Source organism: Anolis carolinensis, chromosome 2 (genome assembly GCF_035594765.1).
Source record: "Anolis carolinensis isolate JA03-04 chromosome 2, rAnoCar3.1.pri, whole genome shotgun sequence".
Classification (NCBI taxonomy): domain Eukaryota; kingdom Metazoa; phylum Chordata; class Lepidosauria; order Squamata; family Dactyloidae; genus Anolis; species Anolis carolinensis.
The window spans coordinates 98,693,780-98,709,603 of NC_085842.1; the positions used below are offsets into that span (position 1 = coordinate 98,693,780).

Consider the following 15,824-nt stretch of genomic DNA (forward strand, 5'->3'; position numbering starts at 1 on the left):
AATATAAGACAAATGGAGAGAAATTAGGGAAATAGAGAGGAAAAGGTCAATCAGAACTGAGTAAGATTTTGGCCTGTCCTTTGAGATTGAGGGGTATAGCCTAAGAATTCTCTTTGTGCTCCCATTCATTTCCCATTAAAAGGACGACTTTCTCCTGCTTTCCCAAGATTATTACACAGAGAAATCACTACAGATGAGCACTCTTAAATCTAAACTAAGAAAATTCAAACATGTTGAGGTTCTGATGACAGCCTTCCTGTAGGACTGTAACTGACAAAGTCCTGCAGTCTTCTTGTAGGCCCTCTGTATCTGCTGGGGTTTTGTTTCAGGGCCCCTTGTAAATACCAAAATCCATGAATGCTTAATGGTGTAGTAAAATTGTTTTCTTATATGAAATTATAAAATCAAAGCTTGTTTTTTTAAATTAAAAAGATATTTTGACACATTGTTTGTTGAATCTGTGGATGCAGAATCCATGGATACAGAGAGTCAATGGTATTATAGTCCCACTGATGAGTGGGAGTTGTTTCACAGTACAACATTGAATGAATTCCTGCTAGATTTACTTATAACTCATATTCCGGATGGATTATCATTCTGCATGAAAGAGGATTTAGATGGTGGAATACTTTCTCACAAATAAACCAGAGCACCCCCTCCGTGTGTTCTGAAGTTCTTCACATCAGGCCTTCTGGTTGTGTGAATTGGGCATATCTATTCTTGTGCAAGGGGCTGTGCCAGGTAAGACAAACTGAAAGACACTTCATATGTAAGAGAGGGAGATGGGATGGGAAATGAGAGAAAAGAGGGCTCTTGGTTTGTTGCTTAATGAGACCATTGACTTACATCTCTGACCAATGGTGAGAAACTCAACTGTCTCTATTCCTTGCTAATACTTCCTAGGAGTTTTATCTGCTGTGTTGGTGTGGCAAACAGTCATTTAAACTATCAACAACCTGGCAAGGATAGGAAAAATCAACTTGAATTGAACTAAGATGCAAAATTGAAGCCAATATAGTTGTTGCAAGATTTGTGTTTTATTGTCTCTAAAACAGACACCTGATACCAGGGTGTCTCCTGCACTTTGCATTAGCTGCAGTTTCCAAATACAGTCCCATGTAAATAGCATTACAGGAGTCTAATCGAAAGGTAAGTAAGGCATGAAACACTGGTCAGATTTGCTTTCCCAAGAAAGGGCACATCTGGCACACCAACTGAAGCTGGGCAAAGGTGCTCCTGGCCACTGCAGCAACTTTTCCAGGAGCAGCAAAAGGTCCAAGAGCACCCCCAAGCTACAATCCTGATCTTTCAGAGGGAAGACAACAATCCAGAACACACTCTGATCTCAATCTTAAGTTGGTTTTCCTACAGACCAGCAGCCCTTCAAACTTGTCTAAATTAAACTCCAGTTTATTCACGCAAATCCAGTATTGTCCTGCTTCCAACCCATGGGTCAGTGCTACCACTGCCTCCCTGGCATGATTTGTAAAGGAGAGATGGAGCTGGGTATCACCAGCATACTGATGACATTCCAATAACATGGTTGCCTGACCAAGATATCCGTTCAGCTTGCCCACCTTATTATTCCCTGTGTTAACAGGTTTTTCTGGAATAGTAATCTCATTGCCATTTCCTCTCAGAAACTCCTGAAGAGGACCAGCCTCCACATTACTAGCATCAAAGATGGAATTTGCTGTGTGGCTTGTTGAAATGACTTGCCTGTTGGATCTTCCTTATTTTTCTTGCTTGGTTTCATTGAGGAAGATGGCTGTTCTATTTATGTATGTTATAGGTCTTGAGGCCTAGTTCATGATTAGTGTGTCTTTCTGATCAAATCTGCTGTTTTAATCACCTTGTGGTAATAGACAAATCTTAAATACCTTCCAATTCATGAGAAATGATTAACTGTCTAATTGTGGAAAGCAGGTTGTTTGCATTTCTGCTATCCCTTTCTGTGGTAGGGCAAATTTTTATATGAATTTTGTGTTGGGTTGCAAACATGTTATCCAGGGAGAGCAGAAGGAATGGGGAGTCCTTTTCACCAGCATGCTCCCATGTTTTACTAACAGAAGAGGCTTCCCCCTCCCCCTTTCAACAGTGGGTATATAGAAACTTTCACTGCCTTGTTTGGTGTCACATCATGTTACGCTGTAAATTAATACAATCACTGCCCATGTCACATCCTGTTGTGTCTTAAACTGATAAATTCACTTCCCTGTGTTGCATCCTTTTAATGTGTATGTTATGTCCCACTTTAATGAGGTCACTACTTTTCTGTTGCATCATGTTGCATCCAATCGCTTCTATGATTACTGGCCAGAAAGATTTCTTAGACACTTAATTCTCACACTTTGTGAGGTTGTCAGTGGAGCCACCATTCAACTGAGGACAGCTGGCTTCATCATACCAAATTTAAGAATAACAGGCAACTATTTCCTGCCTTTTGTTGTCTTTGAAGAAAAAACTGTGTAAGGATAGATGAGGATACTATTTAGTGTAGCAAGCAGGATGTATGAGGTTATGAGGATAACCGAGTGCCAATGGGCATGAATTGTTCTTTCCACCATTGGTCCATGAAGATAGCTTTTGATCCTATGATACATGTTTGAAATTAATATGGAGGGAGGTTAACCTGAAAATACAAAACCATCTTGCTTATTGTGCTTTCAGACTGTTAGGTTCTGCTTTTCCCAGGTTCTTGTTGAATAATGTTTATCACTGCAGGGATTTTAACAAGAAGGCTATTTTCATATAGTTTGGTTATAAAATTTAGAGATGAAGAGAGAATATAGTAACAAGGTCTTCAAATCAATGTGAAAAGGGCAGAGAGAAACAGAGTGAAGAAATAAAGAGGAAAAATGTATTGGGGGTTAGCTAGTACGGAACTTCTATAATTGTTTGAGTGATAATTAGAGATCTGACATGAGATCCCTATATTAAAGCACTGCATGGAGAACAATTCATCACAAATCAAGGAGCAAAATTTCAAATCTTGGATAAGTTCCAGGATTTTTGTCCCAAGTAGTTCAATACTACTTTGAGACATGGAATGAGTTTCTCAGGTCATGCCTGCAATGCAAACAAGTAAAACAAAGCCTTCATAATGGTGTTGATTTATCATCTTTGCTGTGATGCTGGAATGATATGAATCATGCTTTCTGTTCCTGAAAAAATGTAATTTGTGCTCCTTTTGTAGTTTCAGTCATCCACTTAGACCTCAGCCCTTTTTAACAAATTGCTTGGTGGGAACTGTTCCTGTTTGCTCTTCCGTTTGCTTTCATATAGATTACTGTTTCTGCATTTGCAAAAATAAATAAATAACAAATGATTTGGCACAAAGTGCATTTGCATCTACTTCCTTCATAATTTAAATTTTTCAGCTAGAAAGCAGGAGCACAACATCCGATATCATATTTTAATTTAACCTAAATAACTTCAATTTCAGAAACTTCTTCTAAGTAAGATATTTCTTTTTCTATCAAAGGGCAATGCACTCCTATATATCTGTGTTCCACACCAAGCATTCATTGATACCATCTGGAAAAACATGACTGAGCAAAGTATAACCCACGAGGTGCTTGTGATCCCAGGGCTCTGTTGTGGGTCCTTATCTCCTCTTGAGAAAAAAAAATTACACCCAAGCTACTAATTGCAGTTTCTAAGCTGTAGCCATTCAGGTTCTGAGAAGGTGGTAGAGGTCCCTGGATCACTGGAATTTATCCCATCTTAGTAAACAGTGCAGATGTAAGAGGCATGCACAGTGTGGATATGAACGATCACAAGTGTTGTGCAGGCATGACCGTAGAAGATTAAATCTACTGAGTATAGAATGAAACTCCATGGATTTCATTTGCTACAAGGATGGATATGTGGATTGGGATATAATAAGAAATGTCCAGTGCTAGTTCAGTGACCTATGGATGTTTTGAAGTCTCCTTCCTTGGCAATTTTCAAAAGATGCTTTAGTATAAGATGCTTTGCCTTTTGGAGCTGGAATCTTTTGGACTAATTCTGGTCTCATTGTTCTCTGACATCAAATGAGTCATTCCAGTCTATTCCATTAGAAGAATGATGAGCAGCCTGTATTCAAACATTGCTTTGCCCAGAAGTGATATTAGCATGGTGATTACAGGTTGATGCAGTGAATATTTATTGAGAACAGAAAACAGGACTGACCTGCTTGGAAATATTGTCTTGGTTTGGATTAGAAGTAGGAGGATGAAGAAGGAGACACTGAAGCTGAGCTCTGTGCTGTGTTAGGATATCTGGATTTACAGGATACAAAAAGGAGTAGGCTCAAACCTAGAAGTATGAAAACTGGACAAGGATAATTGCTAATTGCTAAAGAGGTAGAATAGCATGGTTTGTAGTGTGGCTGTTTTGCCTTTGCCAGAGATGTTGAACTCTTGGCAGTAAGCATTTAGTTTGTCCTCAAATTTGTCAGCTTTCTAGATAGACGACAAATAGAGCCCCAGGGCCCACTGCATCCCTTCCTCTCTTCCTTCTTTCTCACTCTGTGTCTCTTCTTGTCCCATCTCTTCTCCTTGTTTTTCCAGAAAAGAAAGTCCAGTTCCAGCGTTCAGTTAATGGTGAGTGTCCTTTGTCTTCCTCAATGCTGATAATGTTGGGCCTCTCAGCATGTCCCAGCCCTTCCTGTTCTCGGGAATAAACATTTATGGGAAGTGAGGCCGAAGTTAGCCTCTTGGAATAGCATCTCCCCTGCTTATTACCCTCTCAACAAGAAAGGCTGGTACAGAAGGACAGTTGAAGCCCAAGAGCGCTGAGAACCTAATTCCAATTACTAGTGAAAGGTTCTCAATGGAACTTCTCCTTTAGCAGGTCTTCAAGCTGCCTCAGTCCAAGGAGCCATGAAGGAAAAGGACGTCTTATATGGCTCTGCTGGAACTGAATAGCCACAGGAGATCAGACAGTTCGTGCAGCCTTTGTCAACCTGCCGTTTGAGATTGTGTGAAACATGTAAATAAGCCTCTGGTGGGTCTAGTCCAGCTACCAGAATCGCCGTGATGAGAAATGTGGAGAGTAAATGGCTCCCTTTCTCTGTGTTAATTTGTGTACCAGTTGGCTGTTTATGGAAGGGAGTGTGTGTCAGCCTTTGACAGTCCATGTGGCTCTTGGAAGCCCTTTATGTTTTACTGTACATTTCTTTCTTTCTTATGCGGTCAATGTGGTCTCTTTCACTCCTGCACAATCTCCCTCACTGTCATCCTAGCTCCCTCTCTTTGTTAATTTGTACGTTCCTCTCCTGATTGTATAGTCAACATGGTGTCTTTCACTCCTACACAGACCCTCCTGCCCCTTCTATAGTTGTAGTGGTAGCAAACATCAATCTTCATTCCTACTAAACCTCTCTTTGTATATGAGTGCAGTAGATTATTTTAAGAAAAGTGAATCCATCTCTACAAGTTTTTTTCACACTCAGGCCTTCTGCTCTCATGGTTGTAAGATGTAAGGGAAGGCAAGCATTAAAACAAGAATTGTGGTTACTGACTAGTGTTTTTATCTGATGCTTACCTGGCTTTTCTCCTTTTGCAGAGTTTGGTGCTTTGGGGTTAGAATCTGAGTGATAGGTTATCAAATTGCCAGGATCTTTCTGAGAGAGGAAATTGAGGTGAGGCTTATTTTGCTTCTTTCCTCTCCAGGAATCTTCAGAGAGTACAAACACTACCATTGAAGATGAAGACACCAAAGGTACAGTATAAGACTGTAGTTAAACAGCAACAGCATTGTGTCGGAAGCATAACCTGTTTCAATTAATGAACTTTTATGAGTGTGAATATAGACTTTGCCAATGAGTTATCAAGACTAGGAATTCCTGCTGCTGTAGTCATGTATAGGAAGATTCTTTTGAGGTGTTTAAGTAATTGCTTGTCTAAAAGTCCCAATAAAAAGGTTTCTGATTTCAGTGTGTTTTTATTATGGTTTCAATATCAGTATGTACTTTTATCCAGAAGGCTTTAGCTTGTATACTATACTTACATACTATATTCTATGATCTTTCCCATCTTTCCCTTCTTTTCCCTCTTTGTAACAGTTTTATGAGTTACTTTTTCCTCTTTTTTGAAAACAAAATAAAAATTTATTTGCACCTGGAAAAAAAACCTAGGAATTCCTACACAATTTTCCAGCATATACAACAACTGGCTGGAAAAAATCTAATATAAAGTTAATTTTTTTTTACTGTCGTTAACTAATAGAAAACTTTCACTATGCTCTATACCAGGAATGGGCAAACTTTTTTGCTATGGGGCCACATTGCGGGCCTGGCCAGGAGGGAATGGGGCTGTTCGCACAGTGGGTGCAGGTCCACGAGGGGTAGGGCCCAGGAGAGGGTGGAGCCAGGAGGGGAAGGAGTAGGGCAGGGTCTGGGTCATCCTCAGGTGTTCCTCACAGCATAAGGACAGGGCTGTTTACCCCATCCTTATGCCAGGAGGAAGGAGGGACACGTGACAACTGCCCTGATCCTCTTCCCCTGATCCTCAGGCTGCCTCTTGGTATTATGCCAGGAGGAAGGTGAGACAGACAGCAGCTGAGCGTGCTCTAGAGGGCTCTCAGCCACCGCGTGCCTTCCTCGAGCAGTCCTCCCAACATAAGGATGGTGCCAGTCGCATCGTCCTTATGCCGGGAGAGTGCTCCAGATGGCTCTCAGGTGCTGTGGGCTGCCGTATCCTTATGCTAAGAGGGCAGGATAAATGAGGAGAGCCTGAGGTAAGCGCCCCTTAGTTTGCCCATGCCTGCTCTATAGCCTGTTCATCAGAAAAAGTCAATAAAAATCATGCTACTGGACACTATACCCTTAAACTGTCAATACTAGTTGAATTCTGACCATTCACTGATAAAATTGGAATTTAAAAAAAAGCCAGTAGTTTCCTTCTTTTCTTCTTTTTGAAGTAGAAAAGCTTTATATATATTTTTTTTGAAAAAGAGCAGGTAAAGGCTGCTACAGCAAGTTATTGTTGGTTCTGACAGCTTTTGTGATATACAAGACTTATAGGTTCTATATTCAAACATTTCCCCTACCTTCAAACATTTATCCCACATTTTCTAAGAGCAAATTGTGATTACAATGGGTTGATCGCCAAAGACAGAAATGTCATTATAAGTGGCCTTGTATCAAACTGTCTGTAATACAGAAAAACCTTTCTGAGGAACAAAATTGCTACAGTGGGCCTTTATCCATTGCAGACATCATGAAGCCATACGCATTCAAAGAGGCCAGAAGTAGCACTGCAATGGAGAAAGTAGAACATGTTGATGCCTCTTTTAGATTCTCTTGAGGCACACTAAGCTCTCATCTTTCTCCACTCAAAGAAGGTTCCTTCTTTTGATAAGCATTAAGATACAGTACCCACATTGACCCATGGATAGAGTCAATTTCTACATTTAGACATGAGAATGTAAGCATGTGTATGCATATGCAACTATTTACAGTACCTACCTAGCTACCACCCCCCTTGGTGGGATCCTTTAAAGCAATTTCAAATGGAAAACATACATGATTAGAAAGACAAAATCCAAGAAATATAAAACACAAAACATTCAGTTCCAGAACCTTAGACTACATGCCAACTTCACTTCATCAATTAAAACAGACTGGAATTATCTGGCAAGAATCCCCCCCCCCCCTCCAAATCACCAACCTTCACTCACACCTACATGTGCTGATCTGTATAATTATGTTTCCAGGGCAACATCTCCTACTAGGAATTGTGGGGCTGATGAACTATGTGATAATTTCACCCTCTGTTAGAATACGGTTGCCATAGATGTCTTTGCTAATTTGCTAGTATTTCACCTGTTCTGTGCATCCAACATAATCTTGGTTTGACATATTGCCACATGAAGGTGAGGATGTGCTGTAGTATAAATCAAATATTTCAGCTTCATCAGACATGACTGTGAATAAAGTGCTGATGTACTTGAGAAAGAATAATTGGGTTTTTCTATGCAACCTTATTCCAGCAACTTTTTAGAGTTGCCTTCTAAACATTAGTAGTAGCAGCTTTTGCCTTTCTCTGAAGCAAGTGTGCAAGTTCTGTACTGGAAAGGAATGGAAGACATATGGATGAGATAGAAAGAGACAGGAAGACAGGAAGAGGACAACTCTGAGCAGCTGCAAGTGCTCTCATTCTAGGAACAAGAAGGCCAAGAGAATGCTTTGAGAAGAGGTGCTCCTAACCTGATCTGAAGGGAGACTCCCAGCTGTAGTGGAGAAGGACCTTAAAGAAATAAAGAGGAGAACAGAGCAAACCAGATAAGAAACAACATTGTATACAAGAGGGAAATTGTGCCTAGGTCATCATTGGCCATAATGGCTGGAAGCTATGGGGTTGTAATCCAACATGTAATTCAGAATGATCTAGACCAGTGGTTCTCAACCTGAGGGTCCCCAGATGTTTTTGGCCTTCAACTCCCAGAAACCCTCACAGCTGGTAAACTGGCTGGGACTTTTGGGAGTTGTATGCCAAAACACCTGGGGACCCACAGATTGAGAACCACTGATGTAGACCCTAAATACTAATTTTCCTCCTATATTCATCCCTCATTTTGAAGGATCCTCCTTCTCTCTTTGAGGTGACCTAAACCCAAAGATGTCCTGGCTTTTTCCTGGTACTTGACAGAGCCGCTGTTCCAGTGACCACTTGGGAAATAATTTCTCAGTGTTAATGTGTAAAGTCAAATGAAAAGAACACATCTGCTATGGAGATAGACTGGCTCAGCATCAAAGTTAATTGAAAATTTGCTTCTCTGGGAATAACTCATGAAAGAAAGGCAGAAGTGTGGAGCATACTGTATGTGTGTTTGTCTCATGGAAATCTATAGCTAAAATAACAATTGTATTTGAGGAAAGCCTTCCTAGGTTGGCATATTTTATTATTAACTGTTATATCACTATAGTGATATAGATCCAACAACAATACATTCTTTTTTAAACCTTATTACACCATACAATCTTTTTTAAAAGCCAGCTCACAGAATCTATTATTGGAATGCTGGAAAATAGCCCCTGTAGATCCAGAAAAACAAACTGGAGAATGAGTACAAAAGACAGAAGGGACCTTTCCTGAATTTTTTCTTGCCTAAGTATGTTGATAAAAGGGAAAGAGGCCCAGTCTGTTGTTGTCAATGATGTTGTTCAAAACGTAAAAGGTTTTTTTTAAAGGCAAGTGAAATTAGCATGAGGAACCTAATTTCATATTCCCTCATATCTTTGTCTGATGAGGAAAAGGGACAAAAAGCTGTTCATATTTTATTGCAACTGAAAGAATATGACACATATGACACCCCACACCTGCTGTTTAATAGCTGCATTGTAGCCTTCAGTAATAATGACAGCCTACAAATCCTGGGGTGGCAGTAATTATATTCATAAAGGTTTGGGTTAACATATTACATTTAAGTGCAGGTTAATAAGCCCCAATATTGAGTGTTTGTTTCTAGTTTGCTCACATAAAATCATTTTCTTTTGAACAATCCAATTATGGATGCAAGGGAGAGCAGTTTTGAACTTGAGAGTCATTGAGGTCTTGCACTTGAGAGTCATTGAGGTATAGTAGTTTTGAACTAAAACACCTGGAGATGAAGGTTTGACTCCTCGCTTAGCCATGGAAACCCACTTGGTGACCTTAGACGAGTCACATATTCTCAGCCTCAGAGATAAACAGATACTGTGCCGTCCGCCAGACAATAAAAAAAAACTATAAAGCTGAAACGTGCCGTCCTTTATCCGGGCGAACTGCAAATCCCTATAAGCTGTCCTAAAATATTGAACGACTGAGTCTGGAGAACTTCAAAAAAGGATGTTTATTCATACAAGGTTGTAAACCTGGCACAGATCTTAAAGTTGCAGAAAATGAAACAAATTTCCATAGGTTTTAGTTGCAGAATTATCCCTGGTTCCAGAAGGCAAAGGTGATTATAAAACCACTATACCCTAATCACGCTGTCTATATTAGAAGGAGAAACTCTTTCCTTCCCTATCTTTACAGCAAAGATTAGTTCTAGAAGCGATGGAATAACCCTGCTCCTCTAACTAGATTTCCTATTCCAGATCAGTATAATTCAATACTTATCTAATTTGGATAGGCTTAGATTGGCCTGGTTTTGAGGATGATTTGTCCCAGTTAGCCTTGCACAGCTCCAGCACGTTGGAAGACTATAGCCAGAATGAAACTCTAAAATGGAGACTAGACCCTGGTAAAAAGGGCGGTCCTAAGATGTTGTACTCTTTGACCAATCATTGCAAAGAAAACTGCAGCCAGCTCTTGCAGACTTCAAGCCACCTTTCCTGGGTTTTGCAGCCAGAGGCTGAAACAAAATGCAAAGGAGGGAAAACAAACAAACGACCAATAAGTAAGGCAAACCATCGTCCTGGGGGACGGAACACTCCCCGCTTAAATTCCCAGGATGTGGGAATTTACCACTCAAAAACATACAAACACCTTTGCACATATGACAATACAAACACTAGAACTTTAAACATCTCCAATAAGCAACACGAGGTCACTAATTGGTCTGTCCAAAATGGACACTTTGTCTCTGTTGCAAGTCTTTAATTGAACTTTCCTGACCTTACCATCTGGGCAAGGAAAGGTCTTTAATACAATGCCCATGGGCCATGCATGGCGGGGCAAGTCTTTGTCCTTTAACAACACAACGTTGTTAACCTCAATGTTGTCCTGTGGGCTTTGCCAGATTCTTCTAGCTTGAAGCTGGCTTAAGTACTCAGCTTTCCACCTTTTCCAAAAGTGGTTGGCCAAGGACTGCACCTGTTTCCACAGGGCACGGTGAGTTCCGTCCGGAACTGGCAACATGATGTCCTTCCATCCTGGCACCTTTTGTGTCAAAATAAGTGCAGGAGTCAGTGGTTGTAAGTTCTCAGGGTCACTGGTAAGGGGAACCAGCGGCCGGTTGTTGATAATTGCGGTAACTTCCGCCATAAGTGTCACCAAAACATCATGCGTCAATGACCTATGACTCAAAAGCATGGCATTAAGGATTTTGCGACTAATACCAATCATCCTCTCCCAAACACCACCCATGTGGGAGGCGTGAGGAACATTGAAAGTCCACATAATTTGTTCAGTATTCGTAAAGTTCTGAACCTTTGGGTCTCTCCCAAACCTAGACACACAATTGAGTTCTTTGGTCGCACCTACAAAATTGGTGCCACAGTCCGACCGAATTGACTTAATTGATCCTCTGAGGGCTATGAACCTTTTTAATGCGTTTAAAAATGATGAAGTGTCCATCCCTTCTATGACTTCTATATGGACAGCTCGTATTACTAAACAAGTAAACAAAACTGCCCACCTCTTGTTATTTACAACACCACCCCTGGTTTTCCTAGTGACAACCTCCCAAGGACCAAACACATCGATTCCCACATGGGAAAAGGGTGGGTCTGTCAAAGTCCTATCCTGAGGTAGTTCTGCCATCAACTGACTTTGACAGTTTCGCCTAAGGCGCCTGCATTTAACACATTTGAAAATACAACTGTTGACCAACCTTTTGGCATTAACTACCCACAGACCTTCATTTCTAAGGGCTGCCTCAGTTAGAGTTCTACCCTGATGATGGATCCTTTCATGGTGATGCCGAACGAGCAGCAATGCAGTGTGACTATTAGGGGGTATGATGATGGGGTTTTTTATGCACGCCTTGAGTTTAGCTTTGGCTAACCTTCCTCCAACTCTCAAAATACCCTCCTTGTCTAGAAATGGGTTTAACTCATTTAGAAGACTTTGATTAGGGATGTTGAGCCCTTGCTCTAGCCTAGCTATTTCCTGCTTGAAAGCAGATCTCTGTACTGACTTGAATATGACGCTCTTAGCCTTTATCATATCCTGGACCTGTAAAGGCTCACTATCTTTGCAAGCTAAACGATGTATAAGCCTAGCAACTGCTCTAAGAAGACTGTGCCACTCCGAAAAACATTCAAAACGGTGTGGTTCCAGGCAAGATCTTTGGCCCATCTTGATTTCTGTGGTCATCTTGCAAACTTTCACCTCTGGAACGGACTTGGGCAATTCTGTAATATCGGTGGGAGAAAAGGCTGATGGAAAATTGACTTCGGTCAAGCATCTGGGGCCTGTCAGCCAACTTGAACTTAACACTCGTTGAGTTGAAGCTCCTCTGGAAGCGATGTCAGCTGGGTTGTTGCTGGTGACGACGTGGTGCCACTGGCTAGGCGTAGAACTGGATAGAATGTTGTTGATTCTATTAGCCACATACACCTTGAATCTTTTGGTTGTGTTGTTGATGTAACCAAGCACAACTGTACTGTCCGTGTGGAAATGGACATCTTGAAACAAGTCTCCTATCTCTTGCTGGATGATGCGCCAGAGCTGGACAGCAAGAACTGCTGCACACAATTCCAGCCGGGGTATTGAAGTTCCCATAGGAGCTATTTTAGCCTTTGCCATGATGAATCCTGCGTGACAAAAATCTCTGTCCTTTTGTCGCATGTATGCCACAGCTGCTATAGCTCGCTCAGATGCGTCACAGAAGATGTGAAGTTCTGTGGTGGGTTCTATCATTACCTTACAGGGAACAAATTGTCTGGGAACTGTGATGGTTTCCAGTCCTTCAGCTTGAGAAGTCCAATTTGCCCAAGCTGCTTTCACCGATGGGGTCAGCTCTTGATCCCATCCTATCTTCTTCAGTGACCAGAGTCTTTTTTCTGTCACATGCCTGTTGTTTGGCAAAGTGGGTTTTTCTGCTTTAAAAGGCAGAGGGGCTATCCAATTTCCCTCTGGACTCCGGGAAACTTGAGAGTTCATGATCTCTAAAAACCTCTGTTCATCTTTGGAAAGCGCTGTAGTTTCATCCCTTTCGGAGACTTCAAAGATGGAAGAATACTCTGGTGTTATCCCCTGACAATAGACCGAGATATGACTCAAACAGCTATGCATTAGTGTGGGGCGACTGCCTTGAAGCACGTGCGCTTGACGAGTGCCCACCGACGATGGAGGGTGCATCCTATTTATGCACACTGGGCCTGTAACTGTCCAGCCTAGTGGTAGCAGCTGAGCAATGGGCGCCCCTGGAGGTCCCTTAACTTGGTCGTTCACATAGAACAAGTTCGGACAGTCCGCACCAAGCAGAAGGGCAATGTCCACATCTGGACGGAAAGCAGGTAAGGCGTTCTTCAGCTTTCGCAAGTGAGGATGGGCTTCCACGACTTCTCTGGTGACAATCTGCCTTTTGTTCCGGGGAATAGAGGAACACTCAATGAGGTCTGGTAACTCGAACAGTCTCTTCTGGTCACAAGAGGAGACAACAAAGCCGGATGCTATGCGACCCTGCAACTTCTTCTTCCCTACACAGGTGGACATGGTGTAGTCGACCGTCTGGGTTTTTATGTCAAACAGTTGGAAAAACTCTGGAGTCGCCAGGGAGGCGTCGCTTTGTGAATCCAAAGCCACGTAAAGTCTCTTTTTAAGCCAAGGTCTTCTGGCTGGATATACATCTGCTAGGCAGATGGGATGGCAGACTCTGAACTGGTGCACGTCAGAGCATAGTTCAGTACAGGCGACCGATGGAGCATCCTCCTGCATCCGTGACGCGGTCTGCATGTTGGTGGCTTCAGTAGATGACCCTTCTTTGGAAGACGTGTCCCCTTTGGCGCGGGAGACAGCGTCAGAGTTGTGCATCGCGGTGCAATGCTTAAGGCTGTTACACCTTGCGCATTTGACGTCCTCTTTGCAGTTGGATGCAAAGTGAGGAGTAGCTCCACAGCACCTAAAACATATGCCCAGCTTCTGAACAATCTGTTGTCTTTCTTTATAAGGCTTCTTGCCAAATTCCCGGCAGTTGGCCAAACTGTGAGGCTTTTGGTGAATGGGGCAGAGCACCTCCTTCACCTCTGACTTGGATTCGTTGGCCCTGTGCTGAGTTTCAACAGCCTTAACACTAACCGGTCTTTTGGCCTCTCTGGATGGTTTTTTCTCCACTTTAGGTGCCTTCTCTGGCTGGGTCCCTTGGTATAAGGTGGGGAGGCCCGTCTGCGGATCATTCCTTTCTCTGGCCGCCCTGGTGATGAACTGGACCAAATGAGAAAATGGAGGGTATGCCTGGGAGTGGGCCTCCTTGTAGTTGAAGACCTCCTGTCCCCAGCGTTCTTGCAAAGTGAAGGGCAGCTTGGTCAAGATCTGCCTCTGGGACAGGTGCTGATCGAGGCACTTCAAACCGGGCAGTTCTGGATTCTCCTTGGCCGACTCTAATTCCGTAAGGAGATCGCTGAGGTCCCACAAGAGTTTGAAGTCTTTGAGTTTCAAAGCTGGGAACCTTTGGAGCTTGTCCATAAGAGATGCTTCAATCTCTGTGCTGGCCCCATACCTCTGCTGCAACCTGGCCCAGGCCTTTTCCAGGGCTTTGTCGGGATCGGCTACGTGGGCTGCGTAGATCTTCTTAACTTGTGAGGATGAGGCTGGGCCCAACCATGCAGCCAGAAGAGTCAGTTCTTCCTCAGGCAATAACTTTAAGTCTCTGATTGCTCTCTGGAAGGTGGCCTTCCAGAGAAGAAATTCCTCAGGCTTGTCCGAAAACTTTTCGACACCCTTGTCCTTAAGATCTCTTCTGGGGCTTCTGATGATGGAGTGCCTTCTGATGATGGAGTGCCACTGGCGTCGAAGGGAACAATTGAGGAGTTTGCTGTTGTGGAGTGGACTCCCACCGTGCACCTTGCGTCAACCTTTGGCCTCTTGGAGGGATGACATCGACCACTGACGAATTGGTGGCTCCCTGTGCAGCTGTCTGTAAGGGCCAACTAGCACTTGGCCTTGAGGCCCTGATTGACTGACCTAGGGATTTAGCAGGAGGCACAGGTAGCTCGGGCAAGGGTGAGCTCCCCGCTATGACGCTCTGCTCTGCAGGAAACTCAAAAGTGACTTTGGGGCCCTGCTCTGGGTAAGGAGAGAAGTCTTCCTGTTCCTCATCCGAAAACTGGCTGTTTAAGCTATTAAGATGCACAAGCACCTTGGAAGAAGGGTCCTGCTTCGGCAACTGACTTACATTTTCTTCTGTGAGTGGCTCAATTAGGGCCTTGGCCAAAGTCTCAGCCCTTACCTTTTTGGCAGTAGCATCCATCCTTATTCTAAGCATTTCTATTTCACCTTGCCTTTGGGCCTGTTCCATTTGCATTTCGCTTTGTCTACGGGCCTGTTCTATTTGCAGTCGTTGCTCTTCTTCTTTAAAGGGAAGGGTGAGATCAGCTGCCTTAGCATCAGCCTCCGCCCCCGCTACCTTGCTCTTTAGCTCTAGACGTGCAGCCTCCTTAATGTGCAAGGCAGCTAGGGAAGAGATGGCACTCCCAGCAGCAGAAGACTTGCTAGAGTGGCTATGTTTAGATGATGCACACTCCCTTAGTTTAGATACCTGGCTAGAGCGGTTGGACTTAAGACTAAGTGCCACAGCAGGTGATTTTAAAAGATTGGTCTCATGGCTGCATAAGGAAGACTGATTTCCTTTTGGCTCAGACCTTAGATTAACAGATGGAGAACTAAATTCCAAGGCATCTAGAATTGCCCTCACCTTATTTTCTTTCTCATTAGTGTCAGCTAAGACACTCACTATTTCTAACTCTGAATCCTTGGCGTTAATGCGCTCGAGGACCTGCACTATCTTAGACACCAAACCCCTCCAAATACCGAAGGTCTCTTCAAGGTCTGTCTGTAATATGGATGGCACCCTTGTAATACCCAAGCTCTCAATTCTGTCCATTAATGTTACAATTCGCTCCCATGCCGAACCTAACCTCACATGGAGGAGCTCCTTTTCATCTATTAGATGGGCTAGCATCTTGG

The 15,824-nt window shown here is 42.9% G+C and overlaps 1 protein-coding gene across 4 annotated transcripts in view; it reads left to right on the forward strand.

The window, feature by feature from the left end:
• camk2a (calcium/calmodulin dependent protein kinase II alpha) overlaps positions 1-15,824 on the forward strand; it is a 197,109-nt gene that overhangs the window by 144,332 nt on the left and 36,953 nt on the right. For 3 of the 4 annotated variants that reach the window (XR_010002722.1, XM_008104829.3, XM_008104825.3), the window contains exons 14-15: positions 4,557-4,589; positions 5,661-5,709. Coding sequence is in view for 3 of the 4 variants with exons in the window: in XM_008104829.3 (XP_008103036.1) it covers positions 4,557-4,589; positions 5,661-5,709 (82 nt within the window). In the remaining variant the exon portion in view is untranslated. The remainder of the gene's footprint in view (positions 1-4,556; positions 4,590-5,660; positions 5,710-15,824) is intronic. The other variant, XM_008104827.3, reaches the window with a different exon arrangement.